The sequence below is a fragment of the Cynara cardunculus genome (genome assembly GCF_001531365.2).
Source record: "Cynara cardunculus var. scolymus isolate 2C chromosome LG 6, CcrdV1, whole genome shotgun sequence".
NCBI lineage: Eukaryota > Viridiplantae > Streptophyta > Magnoliopsida > Asterales > Asteraceae > Cynara > Cynara cardunculus.
In genome coordinates, this window is record NC_037533.1 from 19,924,070 (window position 1) to 19,943,545 (window position 19,476).

A 19,476-nucleotide genomic window follows, 5' to 3' on the forward strand; every position below is an offset into this window, starting at 1 on the left:
AATACACCATATATAAATCGGTTATTTTAGTTGATTTTTGATTTAAAAAGGGACTCGAAAATACAACTAAAAAATAAATAAGAATGAAGAAACCATATTATATGTATCTCTAGAATGAGCTCATTGGCATGTTTATTAAATCAATTATGAGTTTTAATATTAATTAAAAATGAAAATAAAAATTAAAAAAGGGTGGAATTAAGAGAGGATAAGAATCTTGAAAGGCATCATCTTGTTTGGTCATTTGGATATGAGATTTGAAGATATTTCTGTCCCCACAACTATTTTAGCAACTTGATGCTGACATCAATTTCATCTATCATTATTTTTATTTTCTTTTATTAAAATTGGATTAAATTATAAAATTGATCATCTGATCTGTCAAAAATAACAATTTTGAAATGATAAGATGACCATCATGGTTGTAAAAACATTCGAATTTGGTCCATTTCTAGAACCACTGTTAAAAATTTCATTAAATAATAGACGTTTTCTTTTCTTTTTTTATCATCAAAAAACACATATACCAAATCATAAAATCGATTTTGAATGATTAAAAGACAAAAAAATCATATAAAGATGAAAACGTCCCTCATTTAACAGATTTTTTAACAACAGTTAAGGAGGAGATAAAACCTGGATAGTTTTGCAAAATACGATGGTAATCTTGTAATTCGAAACTATGGAGGTGTTTGAGATTGCTTATTTGAAACAACTTAATTATATTTTTCTACAAAAACACTTATTAAATTATTATAAGTCAGAATGGTTTAACTTCTTCAAAAACTCCGTATTATCCGTTTGACACCGGTATAAGTTGTTTATCCAAACACTTAAAAATGCTTATTACTGGTGCCACACCGGAATAAATCAATAATTTGTTTTTACAAGCAATCCCAAACAGGCCCTATAATAACTAAAAGTGTTGTTTTTGACGAACCACATGGACCTTTGTAGCTTACTTTTGAATATATGTAAAAAAAGGTTTTTAGATAAATATTTTTACAACAACATTTCTTTTGTTTTTAATTTGAAATTAGGAATTTTTTTATTTTTATTAATTTTTTTATCATTTAATAACTAATCAAACATTTTGTACTTAATTATCATTTTAGAACTGTTTGGTAGTTGCTTGATGGTTTATTGCAGAATAATTAAGTGATCAGAATGATTAAAAGACTCTTGTGATGTACTGCAAAATGAAATATAATTGTTTGGTAATTGTTCAGAATATAATTAGGGCGTTGAATGGTTAAAGAATACCCAAGATACAAAAATATTCAGAGGATTTTAGAACCATTAACAAACAAATTTTTTTTTTTGCCAAACAAGATTCACCTCTTAGCGATTCAGAGGTTGTCTATTAATGAAACTATTAAGAGGTAAAAAAACAACCCCTTACTAACAAATATTAAAGCATTTCAAAAAGATTTTTTTAGAATAAAGTAAATAAAGATTTTGAACAAAATTTTATTTTCAATATATTCTCTAAAATAAAGAAAGTAGCAGAGAATGTGAAATTCGCCAAATTTAGAAAAAAAACCCAAAAAAATGATTAACACGGGAGATGTATTTTTATTATATTCCCACTAATAAGAAATCTTGAAATTAAATATTTATGAAAGACAGATAATATGTAATTAAATGTATGAAATATTTAAATAATATAATTAATAATGTAATATTTAAAATGGAGAAACTAATTTTCAAATTTGATTTTTCATTTCAAAGAAAATTTGAATAATTAATTAAAGACGCTCCTGTTCTTGTTGGGAAAAACATGAACACAAATTAAGGGGTTGTTTGATCATTTTCCATTAAATCATGTATAAATAAAGTTGCATGTTTGAATTAATTTGTCTGTATAGATCAGAAATTTTTTGTTTGTAGAGTTTTTTAATAAATGAAATAAACATGCTTTTTAATGGGGAGAGACGGATTTGGGAAAGAAAACGTAGGGGCTGTTTGAGATTGTTTATTTGAAATAACTTATGATTTTCTACAAAAGTCCTTATCAACTCATTATAAGTTAAAATAATTTAACTTTTTTAAAAACTCCTTGTAAGTCACCGGTATAAGTTTTTTTCTCCAAAAACACTTAAAAATGCTTATTACTGGTGTCACATCGAAATAAGTCAATATGTTGTTTTTATAAACAATCTTAAACACCCCCTTACTATTCTATATAAAACTTACTGAATAAGTCACTTTCTATCTCATTAAGCCACTAACAAATAATTATATATAACTTACTAAATAAATTATAAATCAAAATAAAAAAATATATAAATTTGAGAATTTGATATAAAAATAAAAGTATGGTTCATTTGCATTAATTTGGATCTAATATAATATAATAATTATTATAAAATAATATTTAAATGATAAATAAAATGATTATACAGCAAATTTAATGCTACAAGTTGGTATTATAAAGCATCTGAATTTGACAGTGATCGCTAGCAAATATGTGATTATAAAATAAGATTAAAAATAATTAATTGCTTAATTATAATTAAATTCTTATTGTAACTTATCTCTTCAGAGTTGTTGGACCACAATCAACATCCATTTATATTTTATTTATAAAGTTTTGAGTAAATTACAAGTTTAGTCCATGTGGTTTGTCAGAAATAACATTTTTTTACCTTCGATTTTGAAATTATAAGATGGTAATCATGATTTGTAAAAACGTTCAGATTTAGTCCCTTCCTTTAACGATCATGAAAAAGTTCCATTAAATGAGGGATATCTTCATTCTTTAATTGATTTTTTTTTGTATTCATTTAAAGGAGTTTAGAGGGAGGGACAAAATCTAAATGTTTTTACAAACTTTAATAGCCATTTAATAATTTCAAAAATATAAGGACTAAAAATGTTATTTTTAACAAACCACAAGGACCAAATTTATAGTTTATTTAAAGTTATTATGTATTTTTATAATCTAGTTATTATTATGTGTGTGTATATATATGTATGAGCTATTTATATATATAGATCAAATATTGTGTGAGAATATTAGTTAAGTTGAGAAGCATAAGAAAAGATCTGGACATTTGATCATTTTTAATCTCATCCAACCTATCAATTGAGTTATCACAAGAATTGATCCAATGCATCTCGATACATCTCATTACTGTTGATCTTCAATTATGATTGATCGAAGGGTGGGGATCCCTTCTTACTCTTCTCACCAGGCTTTCATGAAACAGTGTATTACAATTTATTTTAATCGTTAACAAGTTTGAAATGAAAAAGGCGGTGAGTTTGAGGGACAAGACATGATTAAGAGATAATAAAAATTAATTGTTTCATATTTGGTGTAATATTAGGTTGCAACAATACAAGCTTGGGAGACATATAATGCATTTTTTTGTCCTACCAAATAGATAGAACCAAAATCACGAAGATTTGTGAGCCCTAATAAGCTGAAAGTTGTTGGCTACCAGTAATTTTTACCATGGTTTTAAAATAATTTGGATGCTACTGGGTCAGCTTGCTGTTTTGGACTATGGTTGTTACACAGGGCATGGCTCAGTTTTTTATACATATTAAGCTTTTACTCATCTTAAATGTTCGACATGTTAGGTCATAAATTGGTACATAATTTAATAAAATATTTAGTCAATTATGAAAATCATCTATGGGGTACAAGATTTGTTTGGTTTTACGATTCATTTATTACAAAAAAGAAATCCTTAAAGTGCATATTTTGTGTTGGTTTTAATCCCCTCAACTCCGTTAATCGTTTAACGTTAAGTGTAATCATCTGCTCTGCATACGAGGACTATTCAGACATTTTGCTTTTTAAACATGACATGACACGTTAGAAAAGCCCTCCCTCCTAATTTTCCCTTTTTCTTCCAACATCATCCCCACTTTTTTCGACCTCCATTTTTAGATGAGCAACCACCGACGAGGAGCGCGAGACAACTGCATCACTACCCCCTCGTGAATATTTTTTTGCCCTTTTGTCTCTCTCATTTGCTCTCGTGAATTTGTTGCTTCTATTTCATATCCACGAACTTCATATGCTTCAACTTCATCTGCTTTTAGAGCATGAGGTTTAGTGTTTGATATCAGTTTTAGGTGTTGAAATTTAAGGGTTTTGATTCTCAGTATAATCTCATTTCGATTTGCAGTTTTGATTTAGAATACATAGAGTTTTATATCACAAACATTTTGAAAGGATTTGCACAAATTAGTATTTGGGTTCATATGTTCTTGTGATTTTGATGTTCATAGTAATTGGTCTTGTACAATAAAAGTTAACTTACAAAAAACAATGAAAATATAACCAAAATACTCTTAATATAAGTAAGGGTCACATGAAGACGCTTAAAGCTTAAGACGTAACAATCGTTAAAGGAAAGGCTGAAACCAAGAGAAACCTGTATCGTATGGTTTTCTCTGTTAAATAAGTTATAAAGACAAAACTAAAACAAACTTTATCTTTTTCAGATTAAAAATATAGTTTAGTAAATCGGATAATGCATTTATCACACCCCCTTTACTCAAATATTTTTAACAAACTACAAATTTAGACCCAAGGTTCTAAATGGCGTGAGACGTAGCATGCGACAAGATCAAGCCTCAAGTTATGGAAGCCACGAGTTTTTTAAGGCGTGACTTATGGCAGCAAATCTCTATATCATATATTAAAAACTAATAAATAAGACATTAAAAAGATAAGTAAAACCAAATATTGTGTTACAAAAACCACACACTACACCATGACGTGCCTCAGAAATAACATTGTGTGAGACACAAGTCTGAGTCATGGCACGTCATAGCGGTCGTTGCCGCGAGCTTTTTCGAACATTGTTTGGACCCTCTAGTTTGTAAAAGATAACACTTTTTTTTTATCCTTATGGTTACATAATCACACGATTACTTTGTAAAAATGTTCAAATTTGATCCCTCTATCTAACGTCCAGTAAGATTTTCCATTAATGATAAGTAATTCGTTCTATTATCGATTTTTTTTTTTTAATCTTTTACTCAACCAAAAACCATAAGGATCAAAATCATAAAATCGATTTAGATTGGATAAAAAAGAAAAAAATCGTTAAAACCCCGAAAATGCTCCTCATTTAGCAGAAACTTTTAAATGTCGTTAGAGATAGAGACCAAATATGGACGTTTTGACAAACCATAATGTTTAGTTTCTAATTTAAAAATTACAGGGGTGAAATTGGTTATTTCTGACAAAGTACAGGGACCAATTTTGTAGTTTATTGTAAGAAAATATTATAGGAAGTAATATTGGATTTTAGTGAAAAAGATTTATTCGGAGGATAATAAGCCGTACATTGTCTGCCACGTCTATCGGTTACAAACTCCAACACCACACCACATGGATCCCACCTGTCATTTCTCATTTTATATATACCACCTATACATACACCCTCACCTGTATCTATCTATCCACCCTCACAACACTTGTTCGCCCATCACATTCCTCACCCCTAGACAACAAGATATCGTCCACAGAAACACCAACTCTCCCTCAATTTAGATCATCATCATCTCCACCGAATTAAGGTAACAATTTCTTCATTTCATTTCGATTGATTTCAAATTTAGTCGGTATTGCGGATTAATTGATTCATCGGTTGATCAATTTGTGTTTTGTAGCGAGGAGGAAAGATCATGTTGCAATCGCAATCGCAATCGCAATCGCCATCACAATCACAATCACGCTGCTGTTCGCAGTGTGGTACCAATGGCCACAACTCGCGTACTTGTTCATCGGCGGCGGATGATTCCTCTTCCGATGGCTCTGGCATCGGAGCCGGCGAGATCATGTTGTTTGGCGTGAGAGTGAAGGTTGATCCGATGAGGAAGAGTGTGAGTATGAACAATCTATCGCAGTACGAACAGCCTGCGACTCGTGAATCGTCTAATAACAACATCGATGTCGCCGCAGTCGCCGCTGTTGCTGCAGATACTGGCTACGCCTCCGCGGACGATGCTGTCCGCAACCAGTCCAACGGTAGCAGAGAGCGCAAACGAGGTAAGATCTCACGTCATTGCATATCATTTTATCCAAAAATTATCGGTTTTTTTCGATGCTTCAGTATTTCATCGCGGCTTTGATCTCTTTGCTCGCTTTATGATCAAAATCGATCTCTGATGTAGTTATCTATTAAACAAAATCATGAAAGGGTCAAATTTTAGTACTTCGTAGATTAGATCTTATTGATAGACCCGTAATTGGGACAGAGAGATAGGATTTGTGTTTTCGAAAGGAGAATGAATGTCTTGTTGTGAACTAGGTTTCTGCCCTATCAAGTGTGGAATTTGTTAGGGTGAATTACTAACTATTTCTGACATTGAAAATCCAACAGGGGTTCCATGGACTGAGGATGAACACAAGCTGTTCCTTCTAGGATTGCAGAAAGTAGGTAAAGGAGACTGGAGAGGAATTTCAAGGAATTTCGTGAAGACCCGTACCCCTACACAAGTTGCAAGCCATGCTCAGAAATACTTCCTCCGCCGGAGCAACCTCAATCGCCGCCGGCGTAGATCTAGCCTCTTTGATATCACTACTGATTCGGTGAACATTTCTAAATCTAATATAGTCATGTCAAATAGTTGAATACATATATCTTTGGTCCTATTGTGATAGGCTTAGCGATCAATTATCACTTCCTGGTTGGGCTTAAATCTTAATTAGATTTGGAAGTCTAATTGAAATTTAGATGCCTTTATTTATGAGTAAATCAAAGTGATTTCTATAGATTGTTTGCATAGGGATGCAGTTACTTAGGCATGATTATGAGATGATCAAACTTACAACAAGGGTTGTTTGGTTGGTTTTCCATCAAATCCTGTGTGAGTAAAGTTATTGGGAATGTTTTTTCCTAGACGGAAGAATCGTGTTTTTTAATTGAGAGGAGCATTCTGAAAAAAACTTGGCTTTCTAGATAATTGCTCCCTACCGGCTTACTAAATAAGCCACTTTCTATATTATTAAGCCACTACCAAAAAGTCTTGTATAGTTGACTAAATAAGTTGCGAGTCCATTTAAGCTCATTAAGCTGCTAACAAACAAGCGCTAACACTTTCCTACATCATGATTTAGGTTCCTGCTGTGTCAACAGAAGAACAACAAGTTCCTGAAGACAACAAAGGTCAAGATCTTCTGCAACCATCTTTACAGCAGATATCTCCCCGAAATGGGTTCCCAACCACAACCTTCCCAGTGGCAGTTGGTTCGGTTCTACCCCCAGTACAGCTTGCCAATGTTGATCAAGACACCAGCGAATCAATGCTACTCGGTCGCCCAAACCCCATGTTTCCAACACCTAATCCATCGACAATGGTGGATCTTAATCTGAATAAAAGATATGAAACCGACCCATTGCCATTATCTCTTAATCTTTCTCTATCATTCGGCCACAATCAATCGTCACAGAGGCGATCTTCTCCATATCTTTCAGGCTTCACAACTGGAGATGGCATGGTGAGAGTTGCTTAACATCCAGAAAGAGGATAAAAAAAATAAGAATAGACAAAGTCAATCAGGTAAATTAGTTATTGACTTCAATTAATCCTCTTGTCAAGTATTTATTTCTAAATTTATATTATGTTGTTGTATGGTGCCCACTGCCCACTGCCCACCTTAGGTGCATGCTCATGTCTATTTATGTTTGTTCTTGTAATTGGAAAAAAAGAGGAACTGAATACAACACCAGTTCCATTTTGTTTGTTGTGGGAGGAGGTGGGGTTGGATATGAGTGGGATTCATCTAATGGATGGTTTGTAGGAGTAGGGCATGATATCTAGAAGTGGAGATCACATCTGGTGACTGAATTGCTGTAGCCCTTTTAATGATATATACGATAGTAATAATATGGTTGCTCTGCATTCTATGAGTGTCTGTTAGAATCTTAGAACTTCTATTCTAAAAACCAAACCAAACCAAACCGACACAGTAAAATCTCGTCTGAAAGTAGGGACTTTTTGGGGTGAAGATGTATGTAGACCTAACCTCTATGTCAAAAGGGACTTTTATTATGTCGATACGAATTGACGTTGCGGGATATTGTCATCAATAAACACAATCGATAGTTGCAGGAAACAGAATATTGAACATTGTATTTACATGGTGAATCAATTAGGTAATGATTTAGAGGTTGTTTACCAAATGCTTATCCAGACAAGTGCTTGTTGAGTTTCATTTATCTTACCGAATGAATATGAGAAGGATCAAGAATCTGACCCGGTAAGAGCTATACCAAGGAATAAGAATCTTATCCGGTAAGACACGCTTACCAACAATCCATTTTAATGGTCGAGAATGTTACCCCAATAAAATAAATGAGGATAAAAGCTCTTGTCGGTAAGACATCTCCAACACAATCATTAAAAATAGAACACTAAAAAAATCAACGCTCACCCACACATTAAAAACAAATACTATAACAATAACAATAAAGTAATATATGTATTTATAAAAATTTAATGTTATATTAATATATGGAGACGATTTTAATATAATTTTTAGTGTTTTAAGGGATTTATTTAAAACAATTTGTGGTTTTTTTTTTGTAAAAATGCAACTTATGTGATATCAAATCGGAATTTTGTAAAAAGTGTTTGGATTAGTTTATTTAAGCTGATAAGTTGTTTTTTAGTGTTTGACAAATTTTGTTTATGTATGTAAAATGACCAAAAAGGATAATCTTCCATATTATTGACTTATGAGAGTGTTTGAGATTGCCTATTAACTTATTTGATTTTGTAACATGTACAAATTTATTTTTCATCATTTATAAGAATATCTTTGACAAAAATTTATATCAATAAGATTAATAATTTATATCAATAAAATTAATAATTAACAAATATTAATAAAACATGGTTAAAATATTAAACCGGTAATAAGCAGTTTTTCATAAGTCATGAATGATTAACTTATCAAAAACTGTTTATTACTGGTTTGACATCGGTATAAGCAGTTTTATTTTTTCACGTCCAAACTCTAGCATTTAGCTTATCATCGGTGACATACTGAAATAAGTCAAAAAACATATAAAATAAACAATCTCAAACACCCTCTTAATGTTGGATGGAATATAAAAAACACCTTATTTTTGTATTTTGAATATTGGAAACACCTTATTTTTGTATTTTAAGCACGTGGTAAACAATTGAATTAGCAAGAATTAGGTTGATGTAGTGTAGAGGAGGGGAGTGATATTTTTGGGGTTGTTCACATGTGAATGTGATTGAGACGTGGGGGTGGTTCCTGGTTGTGTGGTGGTGAGAAAATATAGTGGGGGTAGGGTATGAGGATAATGTTATCCAGGATTTGATTTGACAACTAGTATGGGGGGGGGGGGGGGGTGGTTGGTCCTAACCCACCCATCCTCTCTTACCATTCTTTGCTTTTTAAACACAAAGTTAGGTCTCCAATCTAATCCTTTGCTTTCCCAAAGAATAAAAAGCGTTCTTAATAGTTTCATTAAAAGACAATATTTGAATCGTTAAAAAGTGAATATTGTTTGACAAAAAAAAATGTCTGTCTCTTAATGGTTCTAAAACCATTCGAATGATTTTGTATCATGGATCTCCCTTAACCGTTAAGAGCCCTAATTTCATTGTACACAATTACCAAACAATTATATTTCATTTTACACTATATCATGAGAGTCTCTTAATCATTCTGATCACTTAATCATTCTGTACCAAACCATTCAGCAATTGCCAAACAGCTCCTAAGACATAAAAGCTTGGTTTTCTTCTGCCTCCTCATTTTTGGAAAAAATAAGGTAAAGTAACACTTAAATTAGGATAATTATCTTAAAAAATAAAATGCATCAAAATATATTAAAGTTTGGTTTAACTTTTATCTACTGTAATCAAAGATCTTTTCCTTTCTCATTTGACATGACAAATGACCTGTCATATGTTGATCTTATAACATTTGATTACATAGATGTCAAGTTTATCTATTATTTCGTTGTACTCTTTCGTAAACAATTTGTAAACAAGTATCTACATAACCAAGTATTACAAGATTTGCATGTTAACTGTTAACACATGGGTGCATGGGCTACTTGGTCTGCCTGAGACTTAGGTCGCACGTAATCACATGTGGTTTTAGACGTGAGTTTAATGTAAAATCACATGTGATATGACTGTTTATATGATTTTTCTTGTTTGAACCTGACTCAACATTTAATTATTTATTTATAGAATTGCGGACTTTACGGTGTACAAAGTGATTAGAAAGTTGCTTTTCAAAATTTAACATGAAGTCAAAGACTTTTAAGTTCTTGAAAGCATACAAGATGTTTGATTTTTGTATCTAAATGTGATCTTCTCCCATGATTCATGGGATGGTGTTTAACCTTAAACTTCAACTTCAACTTCTCCTCGTACTTGCAACACCCAACGAATACTTTATTTCTCTCTCTAAACCTCGTAACTACCACTTTAATAATGTTTCTTTTTCATTTAGTATTCGAGATTTGTGTTAAATATATTAATTAATATTTTATTTAATAAAAAATTGTTAAAAATGGAGCTCAAACCAATAATGCCACCGAGCCTTTTGGCTTGTAGCTCAGTTGGTGAAGTGGCAAAACGATTTTGCTCAAATACACAATATGTTCAACTTCGAATCTTTCGAGAGACGGATTTGAACCCCTCTGCTAGTCTCGACCCTTCTTTTAGCTATGAAATACTTCATCACATGTGGTTCATAGGGGATAGATTCCATGTGTGGTTGGTTTGGGTTGTCGATGATCAAGCTTTATTGATCAAATCATGCCACTGAGCTAGTCGATACTCGATGTTATATTAGTCGTAAGGTACCTACTAAGGGGTTGTTTACAACGTCTAATGGGTGGGCATGCAATATGTGAAGGAGAAGGCTCTTACCAAATTAGCGTCTACTGGATAAGAGACGTTTACCAGTAATATATTTTGATGACCGATAATGTTACCCGATAAGATATGCAAGGATTGTGACTCTTGCTGATAAACGCTTACCTAGAAAGTATTTGGTTAACAGCTCCTCTTGTCAATGTTTATAAACATGTGATTCTTTTTTACACTAATTTTATATGAAGAGTTGGTTCTTAGTTTTATATGAGTTCAAATAACTTCGGGTAGGGGTCTTAGCAGTTTAATGAGGTTAACGAGATTTATAACTTATTTGGTCAACTATACATTGGTAGTGGCTTAATGATATAGACAATAGCTTATTCAGTAAGCCTTTTTTTTTGGGAGGGGGCTTTATACAGAAAGCCAAGTTTTTTCTAAACTTGTTCCTTCCAATTGAAATACGCTCATTTCATATGTGAAAAAAATCACCCAAACAAAAATCTTACCAATCTATACAGACAACTTTGTACATGCAAGAGTTGATGGAAAATCAAGCAAACAACCCCTTAAACTTATACGAACCCATACAAGTTCATAGGAAGAAGCCTTATATGAACTTATTAACACTAAGGGGCAGTACCCTAACACTTACCCGATTAAACGCTAACTAAGTTGAGTAAGAGTCGTCACTCTCATTTACAGGGTAAAACTCTCGGTCTTTGTCATCATTCTTACCGGGGTAAGATTATCGGTATTTTCCATGCCCATCCATAAAGTAAGTGATCCAGTAAGCACTTACCGGGTAAGCATTTGGCAAACGCTCCCCAAGTTTAAGTAATCCAAGCTAGGCCAGGCAGACCTTTTCCGTAAACTTTTTAGGCTTCGTAAGCCAAGAACGTAACGTGAGCCTATATAATATCCACAAGCCGAGTAGGCTGTCCGATAAACTAGGTAGACAAACCAATCCGAAAGCGTTTTTGGCCTAGTAAGCCGCAAAGTTGGCCCGAGCGTATATATTTTTAACAAGCCGAGTAAAAGCATCTCTAATTAGTAGACTATGAGATATTGCCTCCAACCAATCCGGGCGACTATTATGCGACCTTAGTCTCCATGTAGAAGGTCGGCTTAGACCACCGCACAACCCGCATAAGTCTTTGTGGACAGCCCCTCGACATAACACCACGTGACTAGGCACTCAACTCTAGTCGCCCGTGTGGTTTTCGGATTAAAATCACCTGTCTTAAAATCTTATGGCTCATTTCTCTCCACCAATCACATTGGTACACATAATCAGAGAGAGATCGTGAACATGAATTAAATAAATATAAATTGATTTGGCTTAATCTCATCGGAAGGATAGGGATGAGAGGTGCGATTTTGGGACGATGATTTGTATCTGTGGTTTTTGGATTTGACGACCCCAGTGGGGTGCGCAACACTTCACGAGGCTTTTTGAAGTCGCCCGCACGGTTTTCGGGTGTGCGGGTGTTTACCCTAAGTATATTATCATCAAAGTCTGTAATTTCCCGACAAATTTGCTCCCGTAGAGAAAATCTTTTCTAAAGCTTTTAGCGAGAGTAACGACTTTACATAAGTAGTATTTTTAACGACTATAAGGGGCCGTTTACCAAATGTTTACCAGGTCACTTGTCTTATCGGATGAACATGACAGGACTGAGAATCTTACATGGTAAGAACGATGATAAGGATCAAAAGTCTTACTCAATAAAATGAGGGTGACGTCTTTTACCAAGTAAGCAAATAACGTGTACTCTTAGCATTGGAGATGCTCGAAGCTGAAGTTCACTTTAGATGCACCAATTAGATGAAAAAGCATCCATTCATTCAAGATAGCGACTCCTGAGGGAATTAACACCGTCTAAGTTTTCTTACTTTTATTATATACTTGGGATCATGTGAGACCAGCTTGTTTTCGTGAGATCCGACCATTTTCTTACACTTTTTTCAGATACCTTCATAGCATTTTGCTGTGAAGTTTCAAGTGTAAAAAAATAATATCACGGGTCTCACGAAAACAGGCTGGTTTTGTGTAAAACCCAACCCTTTAATTATATCTCTCAAAATAAGTGTTAATATATTTTTTTTTCTTATTTGTCTCAAAAGTAAATGTTTAGTTTTCTACTAAATTCTTAAGTTTACCTTTTATTAATATAAAAATGTTTAAATATTATGAAGAGAGAGAGAAGTTTATTAAAGGTAATATTGTCATTTAGTTAATTACTAAATGTAATAATAATGTAAATTCAAAATTGTGTGTCATTTCCGTTATGAACAAGGACAGATTGAGGTGTGACAATTTTGTACCAAACAAAACCATACCAACATATGCATCAACAATTGGTGTTAATTGCAACGCTAGTACTGTATCAAGTATGCAAACTTGGTTGGTACACGATATCGGAAGTCGTATACCATGATAATACTATGATACCGACTTATTTAATTATTATTAATTTAATTAATTAATTAATTATAAAACATAGTTATTGGTTTTTAAGTTTGTATTACAAACTTTTTGTGTCTAATTATTTGAATTTTTACAAGTTTTATTCCATTAAATTAAAAACCCTTAGAAATGATATATATTACCCGTAAATTCAAAATGTCACTCAAAATTTGAACAAAAATGACATGTTTTTATATATGTAACTTGAAGTTGGTACAAAATCACACCAACATAAGGTATTCATTCACGTAAACTCAGATTAAAATGAGAATTTGGTTCCGAAAATGACAAATGAATCTGATTAGAAAGATCTACTATTTCAGTAGTCAATTCTTGCAGTGGTTTGAGCTTGGCTCCAAAGGTCAAAAGTACCAGGAGGTCTCAGGTTCAAATACAACGAGAAATAAAAATCTCTTTGTGGCCACTAAGGTTCAAATGCGGTGACTTCGGATTATCTGCAAAACAGATGGTCACCCTGGGATTAGTCGACTCGCATAACAGGTTGGATATCGAGGTTAATAAAAAAAATAAAAAATCTTGCAATGGTTTCTTAGAGGTCAAGTTGATTGATGTGTATGGTGTTGAGGTGCTCACTTCCATTGCTTTTCCATGGCAAACCCCACTTAGAATTAGGCTTGAGAATCTTTGCTTTTTTTTCCCAAATCTGGATAAAGAAGCAATTGCAGGCTAACTGCTTTATTGCAGTTTAAAGGAAGATTCTTTTTTGAGTGGATATCTCCAACAAAAACCACAAACTAATGACATGTGATATCTATAACTCTTGTAGATCCGGCTGAGACCAACATGTTATGTAAAAGACCATTGCCAGTAATTAGCCTTTTGCTCGAATACATACGAGTTACACGTATTTACGAGATCCAAAAATGGAAGTCATTTTAACAAATAATCCATTATTAAACAAGGTGTAGAAGCACATGTCTGAAAAGGACAAGCATAAATTCAACCTTTTCACTACACTTCCCAAAAGGATAATGCCATTCCTTTTATCTTAACCATTAAGCATATAGTTCAGAAGAATCCATTTGTAATCCACTTCAAACCATACATGAAACTTTATACCAAAAGTAATGGGAACACAAAGTTGCAGACTTTTGTGTGTGTGTGTGTGTATATGCTTCTGTAACCAACACAAAGTAAAGTCTAACCTCACTATTAAAAATTGAAGATAATAAAGTGTAGTTCGGGTTCTCGCATATAGCTCAGTTGTCAAATGGGTGGAACGATTTTGTTTCAATATACAACAGGTTAAAGTTCGAATCTGAAGATAGATTTGGACCCCTCTGCTAGGCTTATATAGCAGCTAAGCCATCTGACTTGGATTCTATTCTAGACGTTCACAACAATTTAGGGCAGATGTTTAATTTACGGTCGTCTTTTGTCTTTGTTAGGGTTAAGGCATGTTTGCTAGCATCTTAACAAGATTGATGGGACTCACAACTTATTTGGTCAAATGTACATGATTATTTGGTCAGCTATATATACATGATTTTTAGGGGGAGATTTAAGGGGTGTTTGAGATTGCTTATTTGAAACAACTTATGTTTTTTTCTATAAAAGCACTTATTAACTTATTATAAGTCATAAGGGTTTAACTTCTTCAAAAACTTCTTATTACTGTTTTGGCACCGGTATAAGTTGTTTATCCAAACACTCAAAAGTGCTTATTACTGGTGTCATACCGGAATAAATCAATAAGTTGTTTTTATAAGCAATCCCAAACACCCTCTTAATTATGTAGAAAACCAAGTTTTTTCATTGTCCCTTCCCCAGTTAAAAATACGCTTTTTCCATCTATGTAAAATCTCTTCCAAACAAAAACCTTCCAAATCCATACAGACAGATTATTCTACACAGTCAACTTTATCCACACAAGAATTGATGGAAAACCAACCAAACAATACCCGGAATACCTATACCTATCCAAAAAGATGAGTTGGGTATGCAAAAATAAAAAAAAATAAAAAAAATAAATAAAAGAGAGAAACTTATGAGGGTAATCACATAAGGAGGCTGAGGTAATTGAGGCAGCATCATGGATTCCCACAAATATGGTCTTTTAATCTCGATCATATAAAGTGTTAATTTTATTGTTACGACAAAACCCACTTTGTAGGATGTCAAATACGTTTTTGATGTCGTAATAGGCTCATTTATGTTGTATAGGACTTAAGTTTATTGTACCAAACAATTGTATGTCATAGGTAAATCTGTACATTGCAATAAGGTTTTGGGAACTCTTTGATACATATTGTCCTATTACTACATTTATATGACATTATCTAAAAAGATGTTTTGTAAGAACAAACGTCCTATAAACTTTGTTTCAAAAGTGTTCTAAATAGCTTGTAAGGACGCCCAAAAACGTCCTTTAAACTTGTAAAGCTTTTACATAAGACACATAATTATTTGGTCTTATAAACTTATGATTGGGTTATTCTTATTTGCTCCATGCTTTTTGCGGTTCAAAAAACTTGCAACAACCTTCTTTTTCTTTTTGGGTAACTGTACTAGTCCTCTAGGTCACCGTGAATGGTCTGGAGTCATTGCAAGTGAACCTCCATGACTGCAAGGGTTTTGACAGTGAACTAAAAAAAAATGAAATTTTCAACTACATCCGCCTGAACCTTAACCCTTTGAAGCAGCATCTTAAGTAGAACTAGAATGAAGTTTAGCTTGTAAGAAAACCATCATTTCAACCTTTCAGAGATCACCATATACATATACATATATAGATATAGATATAGATATAGATATAGATATAGATATATAGATTGAGAGAGTCAAGAGAAAGTCAATTACATACAAGAAGAATAAGTATTCAAATAAAAGAATAAGAAAATGGTCGAATCACATGTGATTTTACATTAAAACCACATGCAAAAATCATATGTAATTCATGCGACTTTGGTTGTGACATGAGGTTGTAGGTCACGTCGCCTGCACACCTTTGTTTGACCTAGTATAAAATCACATATGATTTGATCGTTTTCGTGCTCTTTTCTTTAACGGGGTGCTAATGACACCCCCTTAATAGGGGGTGTTAATAGTTGGAGTTGGAAATTGTGCCATATCTAAATTGTATAAAACATCAAATCAAATTAATTTAATAATATATTATATTTAATTAAGTTATATTATATAATTATATATATACTCTTTATGTATATTTTACACATATTATATTATTTTTATTATTATTTAATATTTTGTTTGTATTAATATATTATTTTATTAAATATTCGTTTTAATTATATTATTAAATATTGTAATTGATATTATTAAATATTGTAATTGACTATTTTTTCAAGATGTTATGTTTAGTCATTTTACATGTTTATCAACTATTCTTTGTCAAACATGATTTGTTTGTCAGTTAACTATCAACTAGTTTATCAGTCATCAGTTAGCTATCATTTATCAGATAGTTTATCAGTGATCAACTAACTTATCAATCACCAGCTACCTTATCAGCTAGTTTTCCAAACATAACATAAGAACTCACATAAAAGTCTACAATAGTAGTTTTTATAAGAATCTTCTTGTTTGTGGGTTCCGTATATTTTTTTCAACATCAATAATTATTATAAAATCAATAAAATATATATATATATATATATATATATATATATATATATATAAAACTAGGAATTGTCACTTTACAAAAAATTTATGGTAAAAACCAAAGTTATTGTAATAGATGAGATTCTTATAAGAACTCAAAATGGATGAAATTCTTAGTCATAGAGGATGGGGTTCTTATATAAGAATTTTCGACAATGGTAATTTTTACTATTCAGTTCACTTTTTATTTATAAAAATCTTGATTTGAAGATCTGGACACGATAGAAATTTACTTAATTTTAATATTATATAATATAGTTAAAATAAAACATTATTATATTTCATCATATTAATTATTATTATAATATTAAAAGTAAAGAGTTCTTCAATTATCTACTTTGGATGGACATTCTATATAATATTTCCAATATTAACATGAATTCTCGTATATTATGAGTTGTGACATTAACGGTACTATGAGTCTACGACTAAAACTTGTTTGGCCAACTACTTTTTATATATATGTTTACGATGTTGAATGATATTTTAAAAAAATAATTAATAACTATTATTTTTATTATTGTAATTAGTTAAATATAATTGTGATGCTTTAATAGAATAATAATGTAATAACATAACAATTATTTTTATTAAATAGTAGCAGAAAGGCCAATATAAATGACAGTAATATACTTTATTTTTAAAATATATAAGAGTTTTTGGTGATTTAATTAAAATATTAATAACATAAGTGAAAAACATGAAAAAACTTATTGGATTTTACAGTAAACATTACTTTAAATAGTGTTTCAGTAAGTTATATATAGCTTATAACAAATCAATTACATGGTATTTAATTTTTTTAATAAATTAAAAATAAATAAGCCATATGTCTCAAATTTCTTTAGTAGTATCAAGACAATCTTGTACATAACAACGGATCGAGGTCTTCCCCGACATATCTTGCCAACATTTTTAATATAGCATTCTCGACTTTCTCTTAATTAATAGCCATCAAATTTGGTGCTTTCTGGACCGACATATCTTATAACATCTTCAATATAGCATTCTTGCCTTTCCCTTAATTAATAGCCATCAAATTTGGTGCAATCTGAATTTTGATCGACCGACATATCTTGTAACATCTCCAATATATAGCATTCTCGCCTTTTTTTATTAGAATAATTAAAAAAAATTAATCAAGATGCATATATATACACAAACATGCTTTCCATTAGTTCATATATAATCAAGAAACAAAGCTATTACACCTATGAAGATAAAGGAATAATATTTAGGGAAATTAGAATACCAAGAAATTGTAGTAAAAGTTTCTTGGTATACAAGTTTTATTTAATTAAACATGATCATGCATGATATATAGATGATCATAGAGGTACGTAGTAGTGATTAAATAGGGATTGCTCTATTGACGGTGGGGTAAACGACGGTGGCAGGGTGAGCCATGATACGCCGTCCTTTCATGTGGCGGAAGCAGTACACCAACGCCCCCACTGGCCACTCCACTACGGCCGCCGCCGCAAATGCTAAGAACCCAACCGTTGGACCCACCACCTTGCACCGGCACGGGTTGCTCTTAGTCCCACACTGCACGCATATTGGAAATCCAACTGCCATCTCTATCTGACTTTAACTCATCAAAACTGAACTTTCAGGCCACCGTTGATTATTGATGTAGGGTTTGGTGGCGAGTTTAGGGTTTTATAGGGATATTTGTGTAATTTTATAATGGATTAGGATGGCAGCTGGTCTGCTACGCGTCATGATATAAGAGTATATTGGGTGTATACGTGGAAGCTTGGCAGGAGGTGGAGACACGTGTCAGAAGGTTACTGAAGGCCTTACCGCATTTATGGATGGATAGTGTTTTATGCTACAATTGGGCGTGACCATTCTACAACTCCTATTGTCTTACCTGTAACAAAGTTTCTCTTATTTATATTTGTATTAACAAAAAAAAAATTATTAACCAGGATTTTCAATCCACTATACGAATCGATTAATCTCAGGACGATCACCTATTTTGCAGATAGTCCGGAGTTATTGCATTTAAACCTTCATAGCAACAATGGATTTTTATTTCTCTTTAAATTTGAGACCTTCTTGTACTTTTGATCATTGAAGCCAAGCTAAAACCAATCAAACATCACCCTTATGGTTATTTATATTAACAATTGTTACATAAGAATACGGTGTTAATTGTTTAATAACCCTTTTATAGTCATTGCTAATACTAAAATCTGGAACCCATTTACGTCAAAATCTAGATGAAAATAATATCTATAACAAATTTAAGCAATAAGTTTATTTTTTTTATAACTAGTTGTGTATTCGTGCAATGCAGCGGGGGCCATGAATTTTAACGATTTTGAAGTTTCACTTATTTTATTAAAGAAGATTTAACAATGATATAAGTTACATTTGATCTTTACATATTAATACAATTTGAATAAATAAGAGTTATGGTTCCAATTACAGTTTATCGATGAAAAAAATTGTATGACAGTTTAAAATCCAATATTTAAAATCCAACATATTTAAACTACTCCACAAATGTGTTCGATTAC

The 19,476-nt window shown here is 32.2% G+C and overlaps 2 protein-coding genes across 2 annotated transcripts; one reads left to right on the top strand and one right to left on the bottom strand.

Moving 5' to 3' along the window:
* The first annotated feature begins 5,438 nt into the window (after positions 1–5,438).
* LOC112514057 (transcription factor MYB1R1-like) lies at positions 5,439–7,875 on the top strand. The gene is made up of 4 exons (XM_025120366.1): positions 5,439–5,544; positions 5,638–6,016; positions 6,351–6,559; positions 7,088–7,875. The coding sequence occupies exons 2-4, from the start codon at positions 5,653–5,655 to the stop codon at positions 7,481–7,483; spliced, it is 969 nt and encodes a 322-aa protein (XP_024976134.1). The 5' UTR covers positions 5,439–5,544; positions 5,638–5,652; the 3' UTR covers positions 7,484–7,875.
* A 10,230-nt stretch (positions 7,876–18,105) lies between these two features.
* On the bottom strand, positions 18,106–18,586 carry LOC112514061. Its single transcript, XM_025120369.1, has one exon. It carries the CDS (start codon positions 18,524–18,526, stop codon positions 18,299–18,301), a length of 228 nt encoding a protein of 75 aa, XP_024976137.1. The 5' UTR covers positions 18,527–18,586; the 3' UTR covers positions 18,106–18,298.
* Between the last annotated feature and the right edge of the window lie 890 nt (positions 18,587–19,476).

What these genes read in the sequence shown, in the direction of transcription:
- LOC112514057 (XM_025120366.1), top strand. Translation starts at nt 5,653, where the DNA reads ATGTTGCAATCGCAATCGCAATCGCAATCGCCATCACAATCACAATCA. An exon ending in TAGCAGAGAGCGCAAACGAG is followed by an intron (nt 6,017 to 6,350) that starts GTAAGATCTCAC and finishes AAAATCCAACAG; the next exon opens with GGGTTCCATGGACTGAGGAT. An exon ending in TTGATATCACTACTGATTCG is followed by an intron (nt 6,560 to 7,087) that starts GTGAACATTTCT and finishes ATCATGATTTAG; the next exon opens with GTTCCTGCTGTGTCAACAGA.
- LOC112514061 (XM_025120369.1), bottom strand. Translation starts at nt 18,526, where the DNA reads ATGGCAGTTGGATTTCCAATATGCGTGCAGTGTGGGACTAAGAGCAAC.